Source organism: Macrotis lagotis, chromosome X (assembly GCF_037893015.1).
Source record: "Macrotis lagotis isolate mMagLag1 chromosome X, bilby.v1.9.chrom.fasta, whole genome shotgun sequence".
Classification (NCBI taxonomy): domain Eukaryota; kingdom Metazoa; phylum Chordata; class Mammalia; order Peramelemorphia; family Peramelidae; genus Macrotis; species Macrotis lagotis.
In genome coordinates, this window is record NC_133666.1 from 211,953,810 (window position 1) to 211,970,445 (window position 16,636).

The following is a 16,636-nucleotide window of genomic DNA, read 5'->3' on the forward strand; positions in this document are numbered from 1 at the left end:
ACCTTAAAATTATGGCTCTAACTAAATTTTCAAGAGACAGAACCCACAGAAAGATACAGTAAAGCAATTTTCCAGCCCAAGGTAACCTGGAAGATAGTGGGAAAGCTCTATTCTATGGGTGTGGAGCACAGCCAGGAATATCGCACCAGAGCAAAGGAGCTCTAGTCTTTCAGGAGCAGCCTGCTGGATAACTGGACTCCTGGAAACCGGAGAGCAGAAGCAGTTTCCTGACCTGCCAACCCAGGAAACACCAAGTGCAACCTGGAAGTTCAATGGCGGAAACATCTGCCAGTGAGTGGGATCCAGCAGGGCCCTCAGCACAACCACGGCCATTGGCATAGCTGCAGCACAGCCCAGATCCCAGGAAATGGAAGCAGGCCTGCAGAGCCCCACCTGGCAGCTGCTTCTAGAGCACTCAGCCTACGGAAGATAAGGGGGAGGGGGAGAGACTGTGGAGGTCTCTCCTCTGTCTCTGGGAACAGGACTCTGGGACTTTGTCCATATTCAAACCCTGGGCACAGTATGGACCCCCCCCCCCCCCGCCATTGCCACAGAGCAGTGATTCTCCTCACAGATCCAGGGCAGAGGGGAAGGCTTGGCGTCCTCCACAGACCAGAGCAGAGACCAGGAAAGTAATCAGAGCCTCTCTTAAGACCTTAAAGGAACTGAGATCCTTGGAGGGTGGGGTATGTGTCCCAATAATACTCAAAAGCTCAGGAAACACCTCAAAAAAAGGCACAGACTGGGGAAATGAGTAAACAGAATAAAATAGAACCTGACCATAGACAATTACTTTGGTTCCATGGATGATCAAAACATACACTCTGAAGATGAGAAAGTCCAAGCTGCTGAATCTAAATCCTCCAAGAAATATAGAAGTTGGTCTCAGGCCATTTCAAAACTCAAAAAAAAAAAGATTTTGAAAATCAAGTACTGGAGGTAGAAGAAAATTGGGAAGAGAAATGAGAGAGATGCAGGACAAACATGAAAACCAAGTCAGCAGCTTAGTCAAGACAATCAAAAAAAAAACTTTGAAGAAAACAACATACTAAAAACTAGTTTAAGTCAAATAGATAAAACAGTTCAAAAACTTAATGAGGAGAAAAATACCTTAAATAGCAGAATTGGACAGATGGAAAAGGAGATAAGAAAGCTCTCTGAAGAAACAACTCCTCCAAATGTAGAATGGAGCTAAAGGAGGCTGATGAAATTTCAGGGAATCAAGACATGATAAAACAATATAAAAAGAATGATAAACTAGGAGAAAACATGAAATATCTTATGGAAAAAAAGAAGGGATCTGGAAAACAGATCCAAGAGAGAATTTAAAAATTATTGGGCTACCTGAAAGTCATGATCAGGAAAAGAGCCTTGACTTCAGTTTTAAAGAATTTCTACAGGAAAATTGCCCTCATATCCTAAAAGAAGAGGGAAAAATAGAAATAGAGAGAGATTCTACCAAACTCCTAATAAAAGAGATAAAAAAAAACATCCCAAGTCAAAAAGAAAATACTACAAGCAGCCAGAACAAAACAATTCAAATATCATGGAGCTACAGTCAGGATCACACAGGTTTTAGCAGTATCCACATTAAGAGTTCATAGGACTTGAAATATAATATTCCAGAAGGCAAAAGATCTTGGAATGCAACTGAGAATCAACTACCCAGAAAAACTGAACATTGTTTTCCAGGAAAATTTCAAATATTTCTGTTGAAACAGCCAGAGCTGAACAGAAAGTTTGATCCTCAAGTACAGGACTCAGGTGAAGCATAGAGAGGGTTGATGAGAAGGGTAAATTGCAAGGAATTTAATGATGATGAGCTGCATGTATTCCTGCATGGGAAGATGATCTGACAATACTCATATGAACCTTCTCATTCTTTAGAGCAGTTAGAAGGAGCTTTTATAGTCAAGACACAGGAGAGAGCTGAATTTGATGGTATTATATATTTTAACATGGAATCAATGGATGAAAAAGAAATGGCCTGGGAGAAAGGAAATGAGAGGTAGAATAGACAAAGACAATTCATGTAAAAGAGTCAAGAAATAGCTTTTACAATGGTATGGGGGGGGATGAGGGGGATTGAGGGAGCCTTCAGTCTCATAGTAAATTGTTCAGATAGGAAACAACATAAATACTTAATAGGGCATAGAAATCTAGAAGAAAAAAGGAGAGAAAGGAGTTCTGAGAAAGAGGATGGGGGAAGGGGGGGGACTTTAGGGGATAGAGGAGAGGGTAGATCATGGGAGAGGATAGTCAGATATAACACATTTTTTTTACATTTTTCAAGTTGGTGGGAATGGATTGCCTTTCCAGGACCATGGAATCAGGTGGTTTTGGGGTCTCTGGGGGTGGGATGCAGGCTTGTGGCCTCTTTAGCCCCATGGTTGGTACTCTGTCTTGCTGTGCCACTCAGCTGTCCTACAGCACACTTTGGAAGAGGGATGGAGTGAAAGGAGGGAGAAAATATAATAATTGATAGTGGGGAGGAATGGATGGAGGGAATTCCAATTAGCAACAGCAACTGTGGAAAAATATGGAAGTAACTTCTCTGATGGACTTATGATAATGAATGCGATCCACCCCAGAGACAGAGCTGACCATATCAGAACAGAGACTGAAGAACATTTTTTTCTCTTTCTTTCACTTCATTTCTCATGAGGTTTTTTTTTTTTATTTCTGTGGGTAAGAGGGTGATTATATTGACTCTTACAAGACTATTTTAGTAATGTGTAAATATATTTTAAAAATTTTTTAAATTTTAAAATTTTAAAAAAGAAGCATTTCTTGATACCATGTTTGTGCTATCCCCAGGATATTTCTATCCTCAGGAACAATTATGATTCTTTTGACTATTTTATCCACCTTGTTGAAATCAGATTAATGTGAGCAATATAATAGTAATGTTTTAAATGATGCTTAACTGGCAGTTTTCATAGGAAAAATATGTTTTCATTAAGAAAGGGATGTATTCTTTGGGTGAAAACTTTATTATATAAGCAAAAACATTACTTTAAAGAAAGGCAAATCCTGAATCAGTATTTTAAAAAATAATTTTTTATTGCAGTGATACTGAACTGTTAAAGACAACTATATACAGTAAAGTAGAAAAATAAAGTTGATATCAATTGGTAATACCCATTAATTTTTAATTAGGGTTAGGGTTACTTTTCTGGTGGGTTTATTGCATATTATTTGTTTTCTCTTTATACTTAAATTCCTGCCTATTCGATTCCTAAGTGAGTCATCTATTCTTTCCCTGATTCCTCTAGTTAAATTGATTGGAATGGTGTTAGGAAAAATGAAATTATCTCTGAACTTTCAGAAGATAATACAGCCAGAATCTATCAAAGGCAAGACTTAAACTTAGGTCTTTTGAGCTCCAAATCTAGTTTCTTCTTCACAGTACAGTGGTTCTTCTTTTCATTAATTAAGAAGGCTTGCATTCAGTTTGAAGTTTAACTTCAATTTTACTATTGTGTATCAATATTATAAAATGTTTTAGGATTGTTTATGTAATTGTCACTTTTAAAGAGGTAAGAGAAGCAGCAGTAGCATCTGAATTGGATGGAAGAAAATGATAAATTGGCAGTGGGTCAGATGAGAGTGACTGTAGTAATCCCAACAGAAATGAGTTGTCAAATAAATACATTTTCAATTACAAATAGATAAACAGATGGACTTCACATCTTTCTGATTATTCCAGTATCAGGTCTCTCATAGCAGTCTATGAAGGAAAGTTAACAGTCCTGGACTTGCTGTCAATAAAGTCTTCATTAATGTTTTATTTTACAGAAAATCAAAATGATGTTAGTTAGTCCTGCTAGTTAAAATTGTATCACAATGAAAATAGTTATTCTATTATATCATAGTCATAGGATCTTAGAATTAGGACTTTAGAGATTATCTAATCCAACCCCTAAACCATGAAACTCTTCTAGAACATTATCAGCAAAATGAACATTTCATTACTTTGAAGACCTCTATTGATCTTAAACTCACTGCATGCAATGAGGCTTTCTTTTTTCTTTTTTAGTTTATGTAGTTTGATTAATCCCCAAACAATAAAAGCATGTGTTTTGTTTATTTGTATTATACACAAATGTATATTCAGTACTAGAAAACATGGGTCAAAGTATCATTAAGCAGCTTGTTAATATATATATATATATATATATATATATATATATATATATATATTTATCTATCATAGAATCCTAAATGTCTAATGCAATCCTGAACATTGAATATATTGTTATTTTTCGTTGATTTGAACAGTATATGCTTGTGAAACTTAAGGAAAAAAATTTCTTAGCCATTTAGAATGTGGAAAGGAAAATTACAATCACCGTGCAGAAGACATAAACATTTCTACCTCTTGTAAAATATAGATGCTTACATGTGCATGTATGTGTATATATGGAGAGAGAGAGTGTGTGTGTGTGTGTGTCTACTTGTTACAACAATAGTTGGACTGTACAGAATTTGATACAAAGACCCATTAAGTGTTGCTTTAAGCCTAGCATCCTTCATTGACATAGGACATTATTTCATTTTTCAGATTGTTTTCTAATTTTATGGGATTGAGGGGATCATTTGAAGCACAGTTTGTTTTCTACCTAAGTGCCAGAGGCATATGCTGGCTACTGTCAGCACTTGAATGTTTGCCTCTCAAGGAAAAAAAGAAGGAATTTATAAGTCCACTCACAATCTTTTATAGCAGTTCATTTGCTTGCTTGTTGTTTCGAATTCTATATTGCTGCTACAAACCTGACTAAGACCACTGGAGTGCAGCACAGCTGGTCTGGTTATTTTTGTTGTCTTAATGACTGCTCTGATTAATTGTGTGGCAGTCAACTAGCTATTAATATGACTGAAAAACTTGACTCAACCACAGAATCTGTAATTAAGGGGCTATATGTTGATGTGACCTTAACCTTTAAGTTCAAAGAAAATAATAAAAAACTTCCAGGTTTTTAATAGTAAAATCATAATAGCAAACATTATTGATAATAATAATTCTCTCTATCTATTATAATATGCATTATAATTGTGCCGTTGTTCAAACCATTATCTTAACCTAAGTTAGCCTCCCTCTACCTATTCAAATCTTAAAATTTGGGCTTTATCTAATTTTCTCCAAAGAAGCATATATAGCTAGAGCCTTTCTTGGAATTACTTTTGCATACTACCAAACAGCATTAGCTCCTAAATATTCATTTCTTCTGATTCCTACCTTTGTCTGTTAACTTGGACTGTTGATTATTTAAAAACCAGGAGGATATTTTTAGGGGAAGTAAGATGGTGCAGTGGATAGTGTGCAGGACCTAGACTCATAAAGAGTCCTTTTTATAAATTCAAATCTGATCACACACTAGTTATGTGAACTTGGATGAGTCACTTACCTTTTCCTCAGTTTCTCATCTTAGAGATCTTAGAGATGAGAAGGAAATAGCAAACTTATTGGAGTATCTTTGCCAAGAAATCTCAAATAAGGTCACAAAGAGTTGGACACAACTCATTAAGAGGATAATTATCTAAGTCTGTTGTCTAACCCTCTAACACAATGCCTAGCTAATTTTTTGCATATAGTAGGAATTTAAATAATGCATTTTAATTTTGAGAGGTAGCAGGAATGGAGGAAGGCAGGTGCCAGATGTTATCCAAGAATAAAATCAGTCTAATGTCTAAATTCTCACCTCAATATTATGAAGTATCTCAGTCATATTTATTTTCAATCATTGAATTATAGGATGTTATTTTAAAGATTAAAAAAAGCTAAAACTAAATGAGAAAATGACTTGCCTAAAGTCCTACAGTTAATTTCTAGCATACTAACTTCCAATTCATTGGTCTTTTCATTATACCATGTTATCTTTACTTTCAAGAAAATATTAGTTTATTTAATATTTTCCAATATAGAACTCTATCACTTTTAAATCTTAAGTCTTATACGGTCACATTCCTTGCCTACTTTTCAAGAGATATTTTCACATTGAATTAACCATATAATCATTGAGCTTTGAGAGGCAAATGAATAAAAACAAAATCCAAATAACTTCTAAATATGAAGGAGTGAAATAATGCTTAAGATCAAGAAGTAAATGGGTTGTTAATAGCAAAATGAATGATAAAACATGGGAGGTTAGAGTTTATCAACTTTTTGTGTAGTTATGGAAGAAATTAAGAACAAATACCTTTTTTCCCAGAGTGGAAATCTTATGAAATGGAATTATTAAATTTCTATTGAAACAGATTTTTCCTGATATATGTGTACATTAATAAAATGTTTAAAAGTTTTCTAATTTTTTCAATGGAAGAAGATATATTGATAAAGATATGGACATGCTAAGTGTCTGAAACAGTCATTTTGGCTTTGACTTTTTTCTTTGATTATTGAAGGATTCTCTTTTTAAAAATCCTCATTATTCAGAGCAATAAAGTGATTTTATATTCAGTCTGACAGTGGTGGACTATTATTAAATGTCTTACTTTTTACTAGATTGATGCTTTAACAAGAAACTGAACCATAAGTTAAGGATTAAAGATAACAAATAAACTTCATGGAAACAAGAGGTCAGAAGTTATGATAAAGACTGTACAAACATACATTTTACATATATATGTACATGAAGAGAAAGAGACAGGAAATGAATAAAAACATTATAATTTGGGCATTTCTTCAGTCTAGTCTGTGACTGAACATTGCAATCTTTTGTTACTTATTTAAATGTTAAATGAAGGATGGAGAATTAGTTTTGCCTTTAATTTATACAGATCTGAACAAAAGTTATAGCAGAGCATTAATCAACTTGAAAAAGACACATTTTATATGCAAATACTTTACCAGTCCAGTATACATCTCACTTTTTAATTTTAATGTGAGTTTTTTGAGAATGTATTTAACATGATAAAGTCCAGAAGAAAAAAAATGAACTGGAGATCTGAATATGTAGAAATATTTTAAAAATGGGAAAGGACAATCATGTCATTTTATTCATCATTCTAAAACTAATATATATTCACTTTATATCAGAGTGAGCTGAATTGTATTTTAACATTGTTTTTAAAAGAAAGTTGCTTAAAATATTTTAGATTTCATAGTCAACAGAATGTGACTTAAATATTATCCACCAAGGGTTTCTGTTTCAAGATAAATGTTATTTCAGTTCTCTGTTTGAAATAACACTTTAAAACTCTGGATGGATTGATGTTTCTTTTCTTATACATGTTATCAACCAGAAAGCATTTCCAAAGACTTATGTCTTTGATAAATAAGGTGCCCTAAGGTGTATGCTATTAAAAAATAAAAACAACTTGCTATTTAAATCTCAATACTTTGATATCTCTGGCTTATCTCATTTCTACCACCTTTCCCAAATCTGCCACACTAGACTTACAGAAAACCTTTGTAGATTAATATAAAAATAATGTTGCATAAAACTACTCTTTCCCCTTAAACTCAAAGTATTTTATATAAATTGTACAACTGACTGAATTGGGAAAGAATATTGGAATAGTTTGTTATGTATAATTTGGCATGTAGTTCAGGTTGCCTATTTTCCAAAATATGTCAAAAGAGTCCTTATTGGTTCAAGATCTTGCAGTTCAAATGATGATAGCATTACGATTTTGTTAATGCATGAGTAATTTCAATGAAAGCCATGACTGACATTTTTAAGTGATTTTCTGGATACAAATTCTCATTTAAGAAGTGAATTTCTAAAATATTAGTAGTCATCTTTAGGACCTTTGAAAAAGTGAATGGTATATCTGATGTTTATTAAAACACTATATAATACCATGCTGGGTAACATTGGTATTTTTTTTCACCTGGTATTAAATAGTTTTGTATATTCATTCCCAGCTCTTTTTTTCATGCACACCCTTATATGAGTGAATGTTTCATATTTATTTTTCATTTGTCCATTAATTTCTTCCTCTTCAGGTGCAATCTAGCTCCTGTGGTGGAGTTTGCTGCAGATGTGGGAACTAAATCTGATTTTATTACCATGAATCCATCAGTTGTACAAAGAGCATTTGGAGGCTTTCGGAATGAGAGTGACAGAGAAAAATTTGTGCATAGACTATCTATGCTGAATGACAGTGTCCTTTGGATCCCTGCTTTCATGGTCAAAGGAGGAGAGAAGCATGTGGAGTGGGTTAATGCATTAATCCTTAAGAATAAATTGAAAGTGCGCACTGCCTATCCATCACTGAGACTTATTCATGCTGTCAGAGGGTAAGTGTGTGGAAAAGACTGGTCTGTCCTTGACACAATAGAACTCATAACTTAAAATTTTCCCTAGATGGAAAACAGTTTTAGTAAATTTTCAAATGGGCTTTTTATTTCTAGTATTTTTCTAATAAGAATGTTCCTTTCATGAACTAAGACTTGGGTTGGTTGTAAATATACTCTTATTTACACCTTTTTCAAAGAAAGTCCCTTGCTTTGTAACTTCCTCAGGAATAAAATATGGATTATATTAATTCCCTATGACCAAATAATAGTTGAACAGCAGAAACAGCAACAACAACAACAACAACAACATTCACATAGTAATTGATGACTTTTAAGTATGGAAAAGATAGCAGAAGTGCCAAATGGCTAGTGGGCAATATTGTAGAGACATAAGTGCTAGGCATATTTAAGGAGCAATTAAGTCCCATCTGTAGAAATAGGCCTTCCAGTGAGAGAGAAGTCTGGCTGAGCTAATAATCCTTAATGCTTTCCCCCAAAAGTCACAGATGCTGTCCTCATGAATTAAGCCAACATTTCCTCTTCATTAAGTCTAAGAAGGGAAAATGAGAGAGAAAGAGAGACAGACTGACAGACAGACAGAAAGAGGAAAGAATTCTCATTAAGAAGTGGCAAAAGGTCAATTTCAATCTTGCTTGCATTCCAGTAGTAGTTTGAATACCTACCTAACAAGTCGATCTTGACCTTAAATGCTATTGTTTTCCAACCCCAATAGTTGAGTAATTTATAATAAGTCCAACATCATTTTTAAGTATATCTAATGATATCAATTTTACTATCAAGGATTCTAATTCATAAAGTGTAATTCAATTGTATGTATATTGGTTTATTTTTAAATTACTCTTTCCCTTAAGGATTTAACCTATCTCTTGTTATAATCCCTTGAAAATTTTCCTATAGGAATGAATGTCTCTCAGCCCTATTGTTTGGGTCTCCATTTGATTGATGAAACTTTCTACAACAGTTTGGATAGAATAGTGAGGTATAAATTAAAGAAGAGAAAGTATGTGTGATAGAGAAATAATAATTACCTTTGGATTTTTAACACATTACCTTAGTAATATCAGTTACTATATAAAAATTATAGGAGTGTCATGTCATGGAGAGTAATAATGAATGTTTTAAAGCATCTTAAGATCTAGAATGTAAGTGCATTCTGTACAATAATTTATTTATTCCTTACAATCACTTTGTAGGAAGGAGTGATCATTCTGTATTCGTTTTCAACTTTAGAAGTTCTTAACCTGGGGTCCAAGAACTTTTGAATATATGTGTGTATATCTATATCTATATCTATATATAGAATACATATATAGTTTTTCATAACTGCTTTGATTAGTTCCTTTATAATCCTATGTCTTTTATGTCTTTGAAAATATTTTGATAACTAGGCTTTACCCTTATAGGCTTTATCAACCTGCTTCAAGTTCTGTGATACCTGGAAAAATTTAAGAGACACTGTGCTAGTGAAAATGAATGCAAATATTTATGGAGAAACATGTCTAAGCCTGCATCTCATATTCTCTAGCCTCTAACCTCATGAAAATTCTATAGCCCTTTAATATTATGAATGCTACAAGCACACATTACCTAAGTTATATCAATTGATATATTAAAAAATACTCAAAACTATAACCTGGAAGATAGTATAAGTAATGTTTCCATATGGCAAAATTGATCAACAGGTTTCTGGGAGGTTTTGTGCAAAGGTAACTTCCTTCTGTCAGCAAGGTTTTCTCTAGACATTTCCTCCCACCCTCCTCCTTACCCCTCCAGCACTGCTGGAATATGGGGTGTATCCATATGCACATACTCCTACATTCAGTGTTAGGAAGCATATGCATAGAACATTTTCCAAAGAGGGTTCATGCCATAATAACCTACTTAGAGACAGTGTGGTTCAGTAGCCAATATTCTGTATCTAGAGTCAGCCAAGTGGAATTTGAATACTGGTTATGTATCTGATTTTGAACAAAGTCATTTTACTTATCTCGACCTTAGCTTCCCCATCTGTAGCATAACACAATTAGAGTACTTGAACCTCTAAATACACAATCCTACAGATGAGATTGTCGGTCTATTTTAGAGACAGGAAGGAATGAACCAAGATTATATTAAGCACTTATGTTCCACAAAATATACTTTGCAAATATTTTCTCATTTAAGCCTCACAACAACCCTGGTAGGTAAGCACTGAATCAATCTTAGTTGAGGTAACTAAAGCAAACAAAAGTTAAGTGACTTACCCAGAATCACACAACTACTGAGTGTCCAAGATCAAATTTGAACTCAGGTCTTCTTGATTCTATGTAGAGTCAGTGTTCTAGGCATCGCAGCACATAGCTACTTAGGGAAACTAGGTTCATAGATATTAAATGACTTGTCCACCCATGGACACACAACTAGTTTATGCAAAATTTGAATACAGAATTTGAAACCAGGTAACCCTAGACTGAAAACTCAGTATCCTGTCTTTTATATCATACTGCTTTTCAGTGTATAACCACCTTAAGAAGGTTGGGAAAATACTTCTCTCCATCAGGTCTGGCATTTCAATACTAATTTTTCTCCCAAGCCTATAAGAGATTTTTTTTCCCTCCTGCCATCTCTCTCTCTCTCTCTCTCTCTCTCTCTCACACACACACACACACCACACATACACACACAGACACATATACCTTGCACTTCCATTAATTTTAAACAGAGAAGAATTTTAAAAAAATAATCAAATTAAGAAAACTTTGTAAAATACTGCATTCTACATTATCTAACTATACAGGAAGTTAATGATAAATGATATGGTTGATTTGGTTTAGAACTAAATACACCTTAAAGTCTTATTCATGTTTGTCAGGGCAGTTCTACCACTGCAAAATGAAAAGAAAGGCATCATGGAGTTTGAGCTAGCTCAGCAAGTTGGAAAGCTATGTAAAGTTTTGTATGATTACTAAGATTACATCCAATAATTCTTTGGAACAAAGGCAAAACCACCTCTGATCTCTAGTATAAATGGATTCAATAAGAGCTTTTCTGTCAAATTTTGCACACAGTGGCAAAGCCATTTAGGAAATAATTAGCACATCACAGTACAAAATTTATTTTTATTCTGTTCACTTTTCTTCCAAACCCAACATGAACCTAAGCTGCTTCATGGAGTCCTGAGAGGCTTGTTCCAAAGAGTGATACTTCTAAAACTCTCCCCTCCACCCCCCACCCCCTGGGAAACCAAAATTGTATTTCTTATGCTAGTAGTATGGAATACTGTTGAGATGAGTCTAGCTGGAGTTGGAGCTCAGATCTGTTCCAGAACCACAGGTAGCAGCTCAGTTTGTTGTTATTGTATTGGGAAAGCTACTGTTCCCCTTTATGAGCCTGTTGATTGGGGAAGTCCTTTGCAGTAGCCAAGTGTAAGATGTAGCTCTAGTGAGGCAGTATATATGATGATGTGTATAAAATAAATCAAGCTGAGAAAGTACCCACAGCTCCCTTATACCATGGAAATAGAAAGTAAAATTGTTCACCCGATATTTGTGAAAGGCAGCCTATAACAGTTTCAAAGATAATGTATTCTAGTTACTTGAAAGCATGTCTATAGAGAACTGCATGAAACACCCAGAAAGAAAACAAGGAAGTATGAATCACTGGTGAAACAAAAGATGAATGTGACTTTAAAGCAAGGTTAAATTTCTCCAAGGTCTGTTCTTTAAATGTTTTTTTTAAACCTCATTTGTGTTTGTTATCCACAAACTCTGTGATAGATACGGTTTAACAAAATAGCTTGGCCCAGAATTTAATTTCCTCTGTTGATGAATAAAATCTGATGATCTTCCTGAAGATCTCAGAACAGACATTCTCAGTACACACCTAATCACAATACTGAAGTCAGAAATCCTTTTTAATCAGTACTATATAGAAAACTCAATTAAGAAAGTAGTAAAATAATTTCTCTTTAAAAACAGATATTTGCATAAATGTATATCCATCTTTTTAGCCTTGACGGAATCATCTCAGAAGCTTTTATATTATCAGAATTCATTATTTAAGCTCATGTCCCAAGCAGTTTGTTTTCTTGTTCTAAACTACCTTTCATATGGAGTTGTATGTTTTAAATTTAGTTCCCCATATAAGACTTATTAATCACTTAAGTCAATATAATTCTTGAGACTTTATAATGTATTGAAAGCTTTTCAAAGTCATGATGAATGAAATATGAAAAGACATTTATAATTCTAAGTCAAAGCTAAAGTTGAAAGTTTTGAAAAGCAAATAGGCAATAAAAATTCTGTGTCTGGTCCATTCAGGATAGAGACAACTGAAATTTTTATGGAGGGCATGAGAGAAGGTAAATATTTACATATCAGAGAACCAATAGAAGAAGAGAAGATACACTTCAGGTAAAATAATAAACTCACCAACAAATAATGGGAATTTAGCTGATATCTCAAGCTGAAATTTTACAAACAGATAGCTATAGGGCTAAAATAAATGGGGCAAGGGATGGGAGAGAGGATCAGTACTAATAAGCTGAGGTGGAAATTCTTCTGTCATTAACCAGTTAATCACCTACACTAAACTTTTGAGATCTCAGCTAATTTCAGAAAGGCTTCAACTACCATGACAGTACTGAAATTCTCTTATCACAAAGTTGTATTTCTTCTTTGATCCTCCTCTTTCTCATAGTAGGAAAATAATAAAACTGCACAGCATTACTGGTCCTCTTTATTTCTCTGTTCTACTAAGTTTTATTCACACACTAAGTAAATGTCCAGACCCTTAATGCCATTAGCTTATTCTTGGTCTGTTGTGATTTCTACTCTTGGCCTTTATTGTCCTTGTGATCCTTTACTATTAACCTTCATCAAGTTCTCCTTGATCTTTCATTTTCTTTCCCTTTCCTCAAACACTGCCTAGCAATTATTCTAAGTTCAGAGTCCATCAGGGAAAGTGAAAAGCAAGACTGATTTCTCTGGCAGGTGTGTATTAACATGTTCCCAATGCAAACCTATCGGAAATCACTGCACTATTAGTTAGCTTGCTTCCTGCTATGCTAAGTAGGAAAGTTACTTTATAACACTTAGTTTCATTGAATCATACAGCTGGGAAGTATTGTGTAAAAGGGATGTGAAAGTTAATTTATCCCAACTTTCTGTGGTAAAGATTTAATATCTTCCCTAAAGCTACAGGGTCAAATAGGGGGAAAGTAGGAATCCTGCGAGAAAGAAAAGAAGTGATGAATGGGGAAATTCCTCTAAGGAAAAAAGAAGACAGATTACTTTGGTTTTATCTTTGTGTCTGATTTGTGACTGGAGCTGGAACATCCTAGTAGCTTCTGATCATCTCTCTTAGGACCCCTACAAGTATAAACTAATATTTCAAATGCCCATAGACCAAAAGAAAGAAGATACATCCAGAGAGTATAACTTGTGATTGACCACATTAAGATGTTTGATATTACCAGTGGAAGAGAGTGTTCCACACTTCAATCCCAGTCAAGTTATCTATGAAGGTTTTCTATGCTCTGATACCTTTTTCAACTGAAAACACCGATTTGATTGGGTTGTAGAATCAATCAATGACATGACAATTGTGACTAATTCCTAGCTGCCTCTGAAGCTTTGAATTGATCTATCAGTTAATCAAAAGCATAAATTAGGTGAAAACAATCTAGTTAAATAAGCTTGAAAGAAATGAATTGCTTGTAGCCATTAGATGTACGTTTATATGTGTGTGTATCAAAGAAAAATATTGCACAGATATATTACAGCAATTCTTGATAGGTCAAATTTTGTTGAAGGCAGGCTTGTTGTCCAGCAAGGGTGTGAAGAGTGGGGAGTCAGAGATCATGTTATTGGGGAGCTGTATCAGAGGCAAACAATATATCCACTTGGTAGCTGAGACACATGAAGGAAATAGCAGTTCTGGATTCTAAAAGGGTCTCAACTTTTGGAGTGCAGCAGGGAGCTTCATAAATCCAAAGGGGACTTTCATGAAACTTCACAAAGGTCACAGAGGACCTACATCCAACTAGGAACTATTGTGCCTTTGCTAAAATTTGCTCTTTAAGCTACAACCCTCTTCCCTCAATTCTGAGTGTACTTAGGAAAAGGTATGACCCAATTTTCTGAAGAAATTTTGTCCAAATTGTTGCCTTAGTAGATAATTGTTTCCTAAAATTAATTAACTCTAGCTGACTTATTGAGAATCAGTGTAAAGCACAAAATGGGGGATTGCCATCAATATCAGAGAAACTTCCTTGATCACTCATCTTATCTCTGGAACCCTGGAATGAAACACAGTCAGCAACCCTCTGAGGTTTTTAAACTCTCTAGGTAAAATCATCTTGTTTTCTGGAAAATGAGTCTGGAATTTGAACTGTATCAGACAACTGCAGCTAACAAGTTAGGTTTTTACTTCCAATTACCTCTCCTTGGAACTTAGGACAAGCCATGTCTAAATTCCATGCAAATAAAAAGTCATCTTTTAAAGTTTTTCAGACAAAAAATGCCTTAGCCTTTCTCAATAAACTTTCTAGTTCCTGGCTCCACTGGATGTCAGGAAATTTATAATGCAGCATTTTCCTGTTGCTTTTAAATTCACTTGTTCTCCATTTAAGGATTTCCTGATGCCTGGTAAACAGTTCAATCTTCTGGTCTCAAGAATGCTTGATTAAATTTAGATTGCAGGTCTAAGTAGAAATTCTTCTAAGACCTACAAAATAATCATGTTTAAACTTAAGTTTACTATTTCAGTATCCTCTTTGCTTTGGAAGGTGAGAGTGAGAAGATTTTTTTAAGAATCTGAATGTGTATATACAAGTGACATTTTATTACTCCTCTGAGAAAATTTGTCCTGAAAAAAATATAAAAGCCAATATAATGACAGTATGCAACAAATTAATTGAGCCTATGTAATAAATGTTGATATATTACCAATACTTTACTCAAAACCTTTCCAGCAGAGTAGAATTTGCAAAATTTGTGTTCATCATCAGATTAGAACTCTGGGGAAAATAGTAATTTTTAGTATGACCATGGCAAGTAGAGAAAAGACAAGCTTTAAAAAAATTCTTTCAAGAAATAATGCTTTTTCCCTATTTTAAGGAGTTCAAGCCTATTTCTTTTACAAGAATATACTCTTACCATATGACATTACTCTGTTCTCAGTTAATCTGATTTATTTATTATGATATACTTTTCTTTTGATAAAATATTTGCCTTATAGTTTGGTTTTCTAAAGAGCAATTCAAAACTCTTAAAAGCAGTATCTATTCACTATCCATTAACTAGTAATGTTTTATGTTTTAGCATCTCTCAGTTCATAATATTGCCCTTATCTGAAAGTGGAGTGATAGGAATTTTTTTCAATTAGAAGGAGAGAATAGATCATGGGAAAAAAAGATCATGGGAAATAAAAACTTGTTGGAAGGCAGAAGCACAGTAACTTTTGAACTCCATTGTGAGATAGTAGGAGAGGGGGTAAAGTTAACACTAGTTGATTGCAAGTGAATGGAGTAGTCATTTCAAACTGTATATAATCCTTAATACTCAGAGCTTTTTATGGCTCACTGACCCATTTAAAGAGTTCTCTACTTAGAAAGGGTTTTGAGATTTTTCTTTCACTGGTGCTGTTACTGGTGACAAATTTATCCTTTCTCCTCTTCCTTCCCTTCTCCTGACTTATGGATGCCGGGCAAATTAATATTAACTGTAGGAGATTTCCATTTTCTTTAAACTTTATTCTCTATATTTTTAAAATGCATAATAAAGATATACTTATATAAAGATAAAAATAAGATGTCTGAACAAATGTTTGATATAAAAGAACGGACTGCATTGAAGAAGAGAAAAGGGAAATCAATGAACCAATAGCCCTAAAAATGACTGAACCTGTACTGAACTTCTATGTGTCTCTGTCTCTATATCTGTCTGTCTGTCTATCTTTCTCAATTTCAGGAACAAAAGCATCAAAGGAATTACAACCAAATTAAATCGGTGTCCTATTTTCTATTCACCTAATCCTTCCACTGGTCTCTTTTGTGCTGGGAGTTGCTCTTTTGATCTGGGAGTTCAGTTGTATGATTACATAAACATACATGGCCTTAAGAGGGAAATTTCTTTAGTCAGAAGTTATTGATTCAGTGTCAGTGAATCAGAGTTAGACTTATTTTTTTTTTCTTGAGGCATTGGGTTTAAGTGATTTGCCCAAGGTCACATAGCTTGGAAGTATCAAGTGTCAAGGACTGAATTTGAACTCAGGTCAGGTCCTCCTGATTCCAGGGTACCACCTTGCTGCCCAAGATTTAGAATTATGAGCAGAGAGAACTTCAAGAACTCCTCCCTCCAAAAATTGCCTTCTTTTATCTGTTGTTTGAGA

At 34.3% G+C, this 16,636-nt stretch overlaps 1 protein-coding gene across 1 annotated transcript in view; it reads left to right on the top strand.

The window, feature by feature from the left end:
• Positions 1 to 16,636, top strand: part of ST8SIA4 (ST8 alpha-N-acetyl-neuraminide alpha-2,8-sialyltransferase 4) — a 130,814-nt gene that overhangs the window by 78,345 nt on the left and 35,833 nt on the right. Inside the window, exon 4 of the mRNA XM_074205843.1 lies at positions 7,952 to 8,245. Within this exon, the coding sequence (XP_074061944.1) occupies positions 7,952 to 8,245 (294 nt within the window). The remainder of the gene's footprint in view (positions 1 to 7,951; positions 8,246 to 16,636) is intronic.